The 12,494-nt window shown below is 37.2% G+C and overlaps 2 protein-coding genes across 7 annotated transcripts in view; one reads left to right on the top strand and one right to left on the bottom strand.

Moving 5' to 3' along the window:
- LOC144284804 (adenylate cyclase type 1-like) overlaps positions 1 to 12,494 on the bottom strand; it is a 414,796-nt gene that overhangs the window by 216,373 nt on the left and 185,929 nt on the right. The gene's annotated exons all lie outside the window — the stretch shown is intronic.
- Positions 1 to 12,494, top strand: part of LOC144284802 (aldo-keto reductase family 1 member D1-like) — a 91,247-nt gene that overhangs the window by 67,462 nt on the left and 11,291 nt on the right. For both annotated transcript variants that reach the window (XM_077849856.1, XM_077849857.1), the window contains 2 exons: positions 3,885 to 3,962; positions 8,793 to 8,915. In XM_077849856.1, the coding sequence (XP_077705982.1) occupies positions 3,885 to 3,962; positions 8,793 to 8,915 (201 nt within the window). The remainder of the gene's footprint in view (positions 1 to 3,884; positions 3,963 to 8,792; positions 8,916 to 12,494) is intronic.

The following is a 12,494-nucleotide window of genomic DNA, read 5'->3' as shown; positions in this document are numbered from 1 at the left end:
AGGTTATTATCTGATCTTTTCCATATAGTCTTAACATAGTAGAGTGGACAAAGTCTGAATGGGCTTTGGAGTCACACATATAAGCGACTTATTTTCAGCTTTACTACTTACTAGCAATAATCACTTTGATCTTTCTTTTTCTTTCTTTCTTTCTTTTCTTTTTTTTTGGTTCTTTCTGAACTTCAATTTCATTATCAGTAAAACGGACACAATAGCAACTAACTTGACAAATGTTGCGAGGAGTCATTAAGATTATATATGTGAAATTACAGGCACAATATCTGGCATTTTATAGATAATATTCTGAAATGTTTAGGTAGAAGGGAACCTTAGTATAAGATATCCCAACAACCTAATTTCACAGAAGAGAAAGTTGAGGCCCCAAACAAGGAAATAACTTACTCAGGTTTAAAGTCCATTAGAACAGGACCATAAGGTGGGCTCCCTGATGCCAACCCCATAACCCTGCCCCTCTGTTTTATCCTCATGAACCTAGCAATCCCAATACCCTGTGGACTACAGTGATTTTTTAATTTCAGGTTCTTGGGAGTTATAACCTCAGCCCTCATCCTCACACAACTAACTTCACTCATATTCAAAGAGTAGATTTCTACACTTAACTCTTAAAGATTTGGAAAAAGCCTATGTCTAAAAGTGAGAAAATGAAATTTACTTTTCTGTGGCTGACCGATGATGTCTAAAATCTTTTCGGGAAAGGTCAACAGAAAGTTTCTACTCCTATTCTTAGATGGGATCAAGGCTCAAGGATACAGAGAGAAGGTAAAATTTTTAACAGTGAAAAATGACACAGTATAATGACATTACTTCCCAAATGAACCTGTAATTCCTATGATTGAGAAATCAATCTTCAAAGCCAAAATATCACATGCTTTTTAAAAATATTTTATTTATTTATTCATGAGAGACACACAGAAAGAGAGAGGCAGAGACACAGGCAGAGGGAGAAGCAGGCTCCATGCAGGGAGCCCAACATGGGACTCATCCTGGGGTCTTCAGGATCACAACCTGTCCTGAAGGCGGCACTCAACTGCTGAGCCACCCAGGCTGCCCTCTCCTGATTTTTTTTTAACAAGAAATCTTTCTTGCTAAAACATTTTAGCACTTTATTATTTTTTGAATGTCAATTTAACAAGCAGACACAATTTCAGAACAACAAAATACCAAAAAATCACAAGACATTTTTAAGGATTTTTTTTTAAAGATTTTATTTTAGAGAAGAAAGCACAAGGGTTGGGGGGCAGAGGGAGAAGGAAAGAAAATTTCAAGCAGACTCCATGCTGAGCACAGAGACAGACGCAGGCCTCCATTCCAGAATCCTATGATCATGACCTGAGCTGAAAATGAGCATGACACTTGACTGACTCCACCACCCAGGCACCCCACGATAAAACATTTTTGAAAGATGAATGAAGTTACTGCTGAGCAGGAATGAGAGTCAATATCATGGGTTTTTAGAGGGTTGGATTATTCCAGCAATGGCCTGCACTAAAGAGCAAGAACAGAGGACAAAGACAATGGTTTTATCAGGATGAATGGACTAGTAAAGTAGACACAGCAGAAGCCTAAGGGAGGCATCATGGAAATATTTAACATGGGTGCAGGCTTGATAAGGACTTACTTAAAATCTGGAGAGGTAAAAATTATTTAGCAGAGTTCAGAATTGAGGCATAAAGCCATTTCTGAACAGAGGTAAAACTAAGATATGCAAAAGACAAGAAATACGGAGAACGACTGGAGTGAAAATGTGGGTCATAAGTGTTGAGAGGTTAAAAAGCTTAGAAATCAGAGATAGAAAGGGCAACTAACATGAGTGATTATGGGACATCAAGGGGAGAGGAGCCCTTTTCCTGCTCTCACTCATTGAGACAGGCAGAATTGAGAAGAAATTATTTTCACTAAAGAGGACAATTAAGAAAATGTTATCACCAGGGGGAAGTTTCATTCAGGTGAAATGGCAGAAGGAAAATTTTTTAAATATTTAAGAATATAATTGACTTTGTCCAAATGCTTGATTTTCAACAAAAAAAAATTATCATGGTCTACAGACTTCCATGCTATCATCCACATCTAAAAGACACTTTGTCCCCATGTTACTTGATCTGTTTCAATACAGATGACTACTACCTTTTTCTTTAAACATTTTCAGCTTATGGTTCTATTGTATCACCCTCTCCAGATGCTTTGACAGCATCTTCCCTGCCAACATCCAAAGGCCGTTATGCCCAGTACTCTATCCTCAATATTGTCTTACTGAGCCACACTTTCTCTACAGGTGATGCCATGGATTGAATACCACTTTATGTGCTGATCCCTCCCAAATTTGCGTGCAGCCAAGACTTCTCTCTGAACCTCTCTCAGACTTCTCTGTTCAATTGCCTCCTCAAATAACCACTGAATGTGGAAATTGCCATTTCAAACTCAAAATATCCAAAATAAAACTCTTGATTGCTAGCCTAAACTCAGGGAATGATCACCACTAGCCAACCAAGGAGCCTAGAAATCATCTTTTATTTCTCTCTATCCTATTTCCAAGCCCATAAGAGATGGTTCCCATTTTTAGATATAGCGAAAGAGGTAGAAGTAATGTGCTAAGTTTTTCCGTATGCTTAGGGAGTGTTCCATTCATTAGCTACACTTTTCTTAGCTGAAAAACTTCTTTTCACCCTTAAAGATGACCCTTGTTTTCTTATTAGAGTGAAAAAGTTGCTGTTCTCAGGATGCGTGGGTGGCTCAGTGGTTGAGTTTCTGCCTTTGGCTCAGGGCATGATCCCCAGTCTGGGGATCGAGTCCAGTATCAGGCTCCCTCCAAGGAGCTGCTTCTCCCTCTGCCTATGTCTCTGCCTCTCTCTGTGTGTCTCTCATTAATAAATAAAATCTTTTAAAAAAATTTGCTGTTCTCAACTTTGGGCTTAGGGTTAGATCAAAACGCTGAGCCTAAATATCCTAATTCTCAACTTCTACTCTTTATTTATGAGTAATTTTGTTATTAAGTGTTGGAGTGGCTGGTAATGAGGGTGGCAAAGAATTGCACAAAGAGTGGAGCAATAAAGAGGAGAGTTTATTCACTCTCCAAGGGAGGAGAGGAACCAGACATCCAGAAAAGTGTTGGCCCCAAGTTTATGTCAAGCTGGGCCTTTTAAGGAGTTTTGAAGGATGTGAGAGGATTGTAGCTGTACTGATGGGGGAATTGGTGTGTAGAGAGGGGATCAACTCTTCGCCAGGTAGAGCAAGAAATGGCAGGTATATTGGCTCTGTCCAGGGGTTGTCTGAGATGTGGATCATGGTCAGGCTAGAGAAGAATATATTTTGTGGTTGAAGTTTATTTCTCAAGAATGTAGGGCACCATGCCCTAGAAAAACAGAGTTAGGGCGAAATGCAGACACCTGTTAGTTTTGTCTGTGTCATTGGGGTGAGGTGGGAGGGGGTAGTTGAACAGATTCCTTTCATTATGAGAGAACTTCATGGTTTAAGAACAATAATAAGGGGGCAGCCCAGGTGGCTCAGTGGTTTAGCACCACCTTCAGCCCAGGGTGTGATCCTGGAGACCTGGGAAAGAGTCCCACATTTGGCTCCCTGCATGGAGCCTGCTTCTCCCTCTGCCTGTGTTTCTGCCTCTCTCTCTCTCATGAATAAATAAATAAAATCTTTAAAAAAAAAAAAAAAAGAACAATAATAATCTGTCAATAAATAAAGGAAAATGAATGCCAGTGAGATGAGACTAATATGTCATATTTATTATACATAAATAATTAAAATTGAATTGCTTTCCCAGGCCCAGGGTATATGGTATAATGACAACTCAAATGCCATAATTTTAATTCCCAGATATAAATAAAATAAGTTATACTCATTCTTTTTTATAGCCTGGAGATGAAATCTACCCTAAAGATGAGAATGGCAAATGGTTATATCACAAGTCAAATCTGTGTGCCACTTGGGAGGTAAGTTCAAATGGCCTCTTTTCTTGAAGACTACATTTTTAAACTGATCTGATTATTTCTGTTCAATTTATAGAGAGATGCAGCCTTTACTCCTAATGTATAGTAATAATTGGAACAGGTATTTCTAATCATAAGCAAAGATGTATAAAATCCCCATTTCTGCACACTGAAAAAATTCTTGATTTTGTTTTGATGGAAAAGAAGAATGCCAAAGAAGAGAGAAGTGTAGAAGGAAAAAGAAAGTAAAGGAAATAAGTTCTAATGTAAGCATAAATAAAACTATATCAATGAGATAAAGTCACAAATTTTTGAAATTTCTCAAATTGAATTTATGAAAATCAATAATATGATGTTTAAAAGAAACAAACGTAAAGTGATACATGAAAAACTGAAAAATAATTCTGGTTCCAGTTCTGAACAAACTGATGGCTCCTTCCCCAAAATCATAAGAGTAGGAAAACTGGGGAAAGTAATTAAGGAAACCTATATGGATTCATGTTGGGGGTGAGGGGTGCAGATCTTTCAACTGGTTTGTTTATGAGGTAATATGGCAGCTTTTACCTAGAGTAGAAGGCAGCCCAACAAGCTGCAAGAGGATAACCTAGGAAAGGACCTTAGAGTTCTTTTTGCTCTTCCTTCTCTCCTGCTGTAGCCTTGGAACAAGTATTATCTGCTCCATACATATAGAAACTTAAGACTCATGTTCAGATGTCTTCAGGAATCAAGTAAGAATAGCACTGAAATCCCGCACTTGTGAGAGGCTGAGAAAAACATAAGTTACTATCTGACCTCTGGCCACCATTTCCCTCCTTCTCCCATTCAAAACTCCAAAGGCTGGGAAATTACACTCTAACAAGTACCTCTTTCTTTCTTTCTTTCTTTCTTTCTTTCTTTCTTTCTTTCTTTCTTTCTTTCTTTCTTTCGATTTTATTTATTTATTTGAGAGAGACAGAGAGAGCAAGAGGAGCACACCAGCACAAACGGGGGGAGAGGGAGAAGCAGGCTCCCTGGGAGCCCAACATGGGGCTTGATCCCAGGACCCTGGGATCATGACCTGAGCCAAAGGCAGAAGTTCAACTGACTGTGCCACCCAGACGCCCCTAACATGTACCTCTTTCTAATGGACTTCCCCTCCAATCCTCATAGGTAATAGATGATTATCTGAATTGCAGAGTTATTTTGAGGGGTGAGAAGCATTGATTGGGTTTTCTGATGCCTGGGGACCTCCATGCAAGAGACCATACACTCATTCCTGACCTCATTGTAGACGACTAGGTTTGGAGTCACGTGTTCCCTTCCAAAGGACTGCCTGATAGCATAGCCAGTCTCCTCAGGAAAAAAAATGTGTTAAAACTCCCAATTACAAGGCATTTATTTTAAAAAGAAACCACACATCTCAATTAGAGATCCAAACATAAACAGAACAGATGACCAAGAACTTTAAGCTTTTTTAGCCAATTAATATAACAAAGGAGATAAGAAAAGATGCTAGCAATATGAAACAAGAACAAGAATATACTTTTAAAAAAAGTGAAAATAATACTTAGTAAAGTGTAAAACAATGCAATAAATGGGATTAAAAATAGAATGGATATAAACAAAGAAAAAATTATCAGATTGAAAGATCAGAATGAGGAAACTATCCTCCCCCCAAACGTGAAGAAGGAAAGGACAAGAGGGATCCCTGGGTGGCACAGCGGTTTGGCGCCTGCCTTTGGCCCAGGGTGTGATCCTGAAGACCCGGGATCGAATCCCACATCGGGCTCCCGGTGCATGGAGCCTGCTTCTCCCTCTGCCTGTGTCTCTGCCCCTCTCTCTCTCTCTCTCTGTGTGACTATTATAAATAAATAAAAATTAAAAAAATAAAATAAAATCTTTAAAAAAAAAAAGAAAGGACAAGAAAATGTTTTAAGTATGAAAGAAAGGCTAAGAGTTGTAAAGGATAAAATTAGAATTTCTAGCATCCATACAATAGGAGTCTCAGGAAAAAAAGAAAGAAAAAAAGAAAAGGAGGTAATATTTGAAGAAAAAAAAAAGATAAGGTGTGGATCACCAAAGAGAAAAGAGAAGAAAAACCTAGGTACGTTACAGTGAAATTTCAGAATATCAAATATACAGAGAAAATGATAAAACTTCCCAAGTATAGCAAACAAGCCAATAAAGAAAAAAAATGGAAGAAACAATAATAAATCAAGAAGACAGGAAAAGAAGAGGAAAAATGAATAGATGGGAAAAATAGAAAGCAAAGAGCAAGATGAGAGATTTAAACTCACTTATAAAAAAATAAATAAAATAAACTCACTTATATTAATAATCACAATATATGTAAATGGTCTAAACAACTCAGTTAAAAGGCAGAGGTTATCAGAATAGATAGAAAGCAAAACCCCACTGTATATATTATTTATAAGAAACCCGTTTTATTTTTTATAATAAATTTATTTTTTATTGGTGTTCAATTTACCAATATACAGAATAACACCCAGTGCTCATCCTGTCAAGTGCCCCCCTCAGTGCCCATCACCCATTCACCCCGACCCCCCGCCCTCCTCCCCTTCCACCACCCCTAGTTCATTTCCCAGAGTTAGGAGTCTTTATGTTCTGTCTCCCTTTCTGATATTTCCCACACATTTCTTCTCCCTTCCCTTATATTCCCTTTCACTATTATTTATATTCCCCAAATGAATGAGAACATATAATGTTTGTCCTTCTCTGATTGACTTACTTCACTCAGTATAATACCCTCCAGTTCCATCCACGTTGAAGCAAATGGTGGGTATTTGTTGAAGAAACCCGTTTTAAATAAAAAGACACAAATAGGTTAGAAGTAAAAGATTAAGAAAAAAAGTAAAAGAATAGAAAAAGATATACTAGGCTTTTATTTCCTTCCAAAGAAAGTTGGAGTAGCTATTTTAATGTTAGCAAAGGTTTCAGAACAAAAAGTATTATCAACGATAAAGAAGTGTGTTTATCCTAATAACAGAACTTAGTAACAGCACCTCATAACAGAACTCCAAAATACATGAATCTTAAATGAAGAGAACTGAAGAGGAGAATAATCTACAATTATAGTCAAAGATTTCAAAACCTCTATCTCAATAATTGAGATAATAAATAGACATAAAATCTATAGAAGAGATTTAAACATTATCAACCAGGGATCCCTGGGTGGTTCAGTGGTTTAGCGCCTGCCTTTGGCCCAGGGCATGATCCTGGAGTCCCAGAATCGAGTCCCGCGTCGGGCTCCCTGCATGGAGCCTGCTTCTCCCTCTGCCTGTGTCTCTGCCTCTATCATGAATAAATAAATAAATAAATCTTTTTTTAAAATTAAAAATAAACATTATCAACCAGCTTAACCTAATTGACATTTATTGAATATTTCACCAAAATATAGCAAAATGCTATTTTTCAAGTACACATAGAACATTTAACAAAATAGTCCACTGAGACATGAAACAAATCTCAACACATTAAATTATATTCTTTATACAAAGTAGGCTGTCTGATAAAATTAGAATTAAATTTGAAGTCATGAGCAACAATATATCTGAAAAACCATCAGATATTTGGAAACTGAAAACATACATGTAAATAACCCATAGGACGAGAAATAAGATCTGTATTTATACATAATGTATATGTGAGCAACACATAATTGGAAATTAAATCTTTTTAAATGATATTGTTTTAGAGATAAATCCAACAAAATCAGTGCAAGAGTTAAACAATAAAACTAAAATATATTACTAAGAGCAATTTATTTTTAAGTAATCTACTATGCCCAATGTGGGCTTGAACTCACAACCTCAAGATGAAGAGTTACATGCTCTACCAATTCAGCCAGCCATGCACCACTACTGAGAGCAATTTTTAAAACTCTAAGGTGAGAGATACATCATGTTCTTTGATAGAAAGACCGAATATATTAAGATGTTAATTTTCCACAAACTGATAGATTCAATGCAATCCCAGTCAAAATACCAAAAGAAATTGAAAAGCTGATTCTAAAATTTATAGGGGGGATGCCTGGGTGGCTTAGCAGGTGAGCTTCTGCCTTTGGCTGAGGTTGTGATCTGGGTTGAGACCCAGGATCAAGTCCCACATCGGGCTCCCTGCATGGATCCTGCTTCTCCCTCTGCCTCTCTCTCTCTCTCTCTGTCTCTCATGAATAAATAAATAAATCTTTAAAAAAATTTATATAAAGAAGTGCAAATAGCATAATGATAAAAGAGTCAATTTACCAAGAAAATATACCAATTTTAAACACATGCGTACCATATAAAATATCTTCAAAATATATAAAGCAAAAGTCAATAAACTATAAGAAGACACTGATAAATTTTTCTAATATAGTGGGATTTCTAACATATTCCTTTAAATTATTGAGAAGCCAGGAAAAGCTAGACCCAGCTTTGTATATAATGTGTGTGTGTGTGTGTGTGTGTGTGTGTATAAGACACAGAGCAAGAGGAGAGAGAAATTTGTATCTAATAAAAGGAGAATATACCTTTTCACACACACCAGACATTTATAAAAATGGATCAGATACCATGCTATAAAGCAAACCTCAACAGATTTCAAGAAATAAGATCATTTTTAATGCACTGGTATATATGGTGAAAATGCAAGGGGAAGATATGCTGTACAATGTTTCCCAAACTAATTCAAATACAGAATTCCTGCCTATCTCTCCCACTTTTTTTAAATCTTCACAGAATGTCTGTTAACATACCCAGGGACTTTCCTTCTTAAAGAATTCATTGTCACCCCCGTAAACATTCTCATTTGTTTTGAGGCTTTTGTCTTAACCCTTTGGCCTTTACTCATCAGGCTTTGGAAGCTTGCAAAGATGCTGGCTTGGTGAAATCCCTTGGAGTTTCCAATTTTAACCGCAGGCAGCTGGAGCTCATCTTGAACAAACCAGGACTCAAACATAAGCCAGTCAGCAACCAGGTACAGTTTGACAGGAGGTGGGAGGGGAGAGGGGAATGTGAGGAGTAGAGGGAGATTCCAATATTTACTTAACAGGAGAATGCTGGAGTAGGAGTTGGAAATCTTGTGGTCATTAACACATATCTCATCATAGGACCATGAGAGCAAGTCTTTTGACTTCTCTCAATTTATGTCTCTTAAAAAAAGATTTGCAAGTTCAAATCCAGGCAAAAATAATCCAAAGAATTTTTTTGAAGAAAAATCATGAGGAGGAACTAGATCTGCCAGACATTAAGATATACAGAGTTTAAATTAATAGAAAATAAGAAATATCTTAGAAACAGGCCCAAGTATGATAAAAACTTAATATAGAGACAATAACACAAACGAGTGGCAAAGAGGTGAATTTTTCAGTAGATAGTGTGGAGGAAATGGTTAGTTATGTAGAAGCCAATACAGATCTTTGCCTCATGTCCTACTCCTAGTATCTCTTTGATCAGAAGTTAGAGAAAGAAGAAATCATTTGTGAGTGCTACAAAACAATTTTAGTTTTCTAGAGCTATAGATAGAAAATGAAGCCATGGGAAAATTATAAAAGAAATGGACATATTTATATATAGTATAAAAACATTAAACTCCAAAAATATTAGAAACAGGGGCGCCTGGGTGGCTCAGTTAGATAAGCATCTGCCTTTGGCTCAGATCATGATCCCAGGATCCTGAGATAGAGCCCAGATCGGGTAGGGGGTGGGGGACTGGGCTCTGCTCAGCAGGGGGTCTGCTTCTACCTCCCCCCTGCTCTTCCTTGCTCCCTCTCAAATAAATAAATAAATAAATAAATAAATAAATAAATAAATAAATTCAAAACAAAGAGCAAGTAAAATGGAAAATTATATTTTTGAATATAATAGAAAAGGGGATCATATCCTTATGAATTAAGAGCCTAATAAAAATTAATGAAAAAAATCAAAGATAAAACACTAAAGCTCAACAGAAAAGTGAGTAAAAGAACTATGAACAGGGATCCCTCGGTGGCGCAGCGGTTTGGCGCCTGCCTTTGGCCCGGGGCACGATCCTGGAGACCCAGGATCGAATCCCACGTCGGGCTCCCGGTGCATGGAGCCTGCTTCTCCCTCTGCCTGTGTCTCTGCCTCTCTCTCTCTCTCTGTGACTATCATAAATAAATAAAAATTAAAAAAATTAAAAAAAAAAAAAGAACTATGAACAGAAATTCAAGACAAATTGCAAGACTAGTAAACATATGAAAAATGTTCAACTGCACTGATAATTACAGAAATTTAAAGTATTATTTTATATTGCGTCAAAACAGCAAGGCTTTTGCTTTGTTTTTTTAACATAACGTTCCATATAAGCAAGTGATAAATTGCTAGCAAGTGCAAATTTTTTCAGTTTTACTGGGAAGCAATTTGGCAATAAGTGTCAAGAGCCTTAAAAAATGTTCACAGTCTTATATTCCTAAGAATTTATCCCTGTGGGAATGCCTGGGTAGCTCAGCAGTTGAGCCTCTGCATTAGGCTCAGGACATGATCCCTGGTGGGGATCCCTGTGGGAGGTCTGCTTCTCTGTCTTCCTGTGTCTCTGCCTCTCTCTGTGTGTCTCTCATGAATAAATAAATAAATAAATAAATAAATCTTTAAAAAAAGAAAAGAATTTATCCTTTTGAAAAAAATCTGAAAGCTTTCAAGTGTGTTTGTCATAGCACTGTTTATAAAGGCCAAGAGGGAAAAAAAAGGAAACAACACAAATATGAAAAATTAGGAGGATATTTAAATAAATTATAAATCTCATATAATATAAAATCTTAATAAAAGAGGTTTTTGAATAATTTTTGAGCAAAAGAGCAGTGGCCATAATATTAAAGGGAAAAACCAGGATACAAAATGTAATAGAGTATTGATGTGAATACATTAGTTAAAAACATGCATAGGACTGTTGGGGATTTACCCCAAAGATTCTGATGCAAGAAAACACCAGGAAAAAAAAAAAAAAAAAAAGAAAACACCAGGACACCTGCACCCCGATGTTTCTAGCAGCAATGTCCACAATAGCCAAACTGTGGAAGGAGCCTCGGTGTCCATTGAAAGATGAATGGATAAAGAAGATGTGGTTTATGTATACAATGGAATATTCCTCAGCCATTAGAAATGACAAATACCCACCATTTGCTTCAACGTGGATGGACCTGGAGGGTATTATGCTGAGTGAAGTAAGTCAATCAGAGAAGGACAAACATTATATGGTCTCATTCATTTGGGGAATATAAATAACAGTGAAAGGGAATATAAGGGAAGGGAGAAGAAAAAGACTCCTAACTCGAGAAAATGAACTAGGGGTGGTGGAAGGGGAGGAGGGCGGGGGTGGGGGTGAATGGGTGACGGGCACTGAGGGGGGCACTTGACGGGATGAGCACTGGGTGTTATTCTGTATGTTGGTAAATTGAACACCAATAAAAAATTAATTTATTAAAAAAAAAAAAAAACATGCATAGGGGACAGCCCCAGTGGCACTGCGGTTTAGCGCTGCCTGCAGCCCGGGGTGTGATCCTGGAGACCCAGGATCGAGTCCCACGTCGGGCTTCCTGCATGGAGCCTGCTTCTCCCTCTACCTGTGTTTCTGTCTCTCTCTCTCTCTCTCTGAATAAATAAATAAATCTTTAAAAAAATAAAAATAAATAAAGATAAAATAAAAATAAAAACATGCATAGGAAAAATATTGGAAAGAAATATATCAAAATACTAACTGTGGTTAACTCTGCCTGTGAATTTTTTTTTTAATTTTTTTTTTAATTTTTATTTATTTATGATAGGCACAGAGAGAGAGAGAGAGAGAGGCAGAGACATAGGCAGAGGGAGAAGCAGGATCCATGCACCGGGAGCCTGACGTGGGATTCGATCCCGGGTCTCCAGGATCGCGCCCTGGGCCAAAGGCAGGCGCCAAACCGCTGCGCCACCCAGGGATCCCATCTGCCTGTGAATTTTACAGGTGAATTCTGTTTTCTTCTTTATGCTTTTCTGTATTTTCCAAATTTTCTGTAAGGAGCATATGTTATTTTTATTTTTTTTTTCCATATGTTATTTTTATAATCACAACAAAATATTGTTAAATGGGGATAATGATACTCTCTTCACTCTACTTCATAAAACACTAAGAGGCTACATTTTAAAATGCCCTTAGAGTAAAGATTCATGTATTGGAGTTATGGTTGACTTGTTTGCTTGATTCATCATATTTAGTAACTCAAAACAGTCTTGTTTGAGTTCATAACAGAAAGAATGAATTATTACCTATCATGACAATAGCCCACAGCTAAAACAGAAGTGTTGCTATATTTAGAAAGATCACTTCCTAATTAACACCTAAGCCAACACTATACCATATGCTCTGAGGAGCAGAGACTTGACTCCTAATTGATCTAAATCTCTCCCTTTATTCCTATCCTCTCACCAGCTCATCTCCCTCCTGCACCCCCAAGGACAATATTTTGTTATAAAAGGCCAAAATGACACTTTTTCTTACAAATGTACAAAGAAAGATGATGCTTTTTGACCTCAGAAGGAAAAATGGAGTAAGAATTTGACA

Source organism: Canis aureus, chromosome 15 (genome assembly GCF_053574225.1).
Source record: "Canis aureus isolate CA01 chromosome 15, VMU_Caureus_v.1.0, whole genome shotgun sequence".
Taxonomy (NCBI): Eukaryota; Metazoa; Chordata; class Mammalia; order Carnivora; family Canidae; genus Canis; species Canis aureus.
The sequence above is the reverse complement of the archived record's forward strand: the minus strand, read 5'-3'. Positions and strand labels throughout refer to the sequence as shown.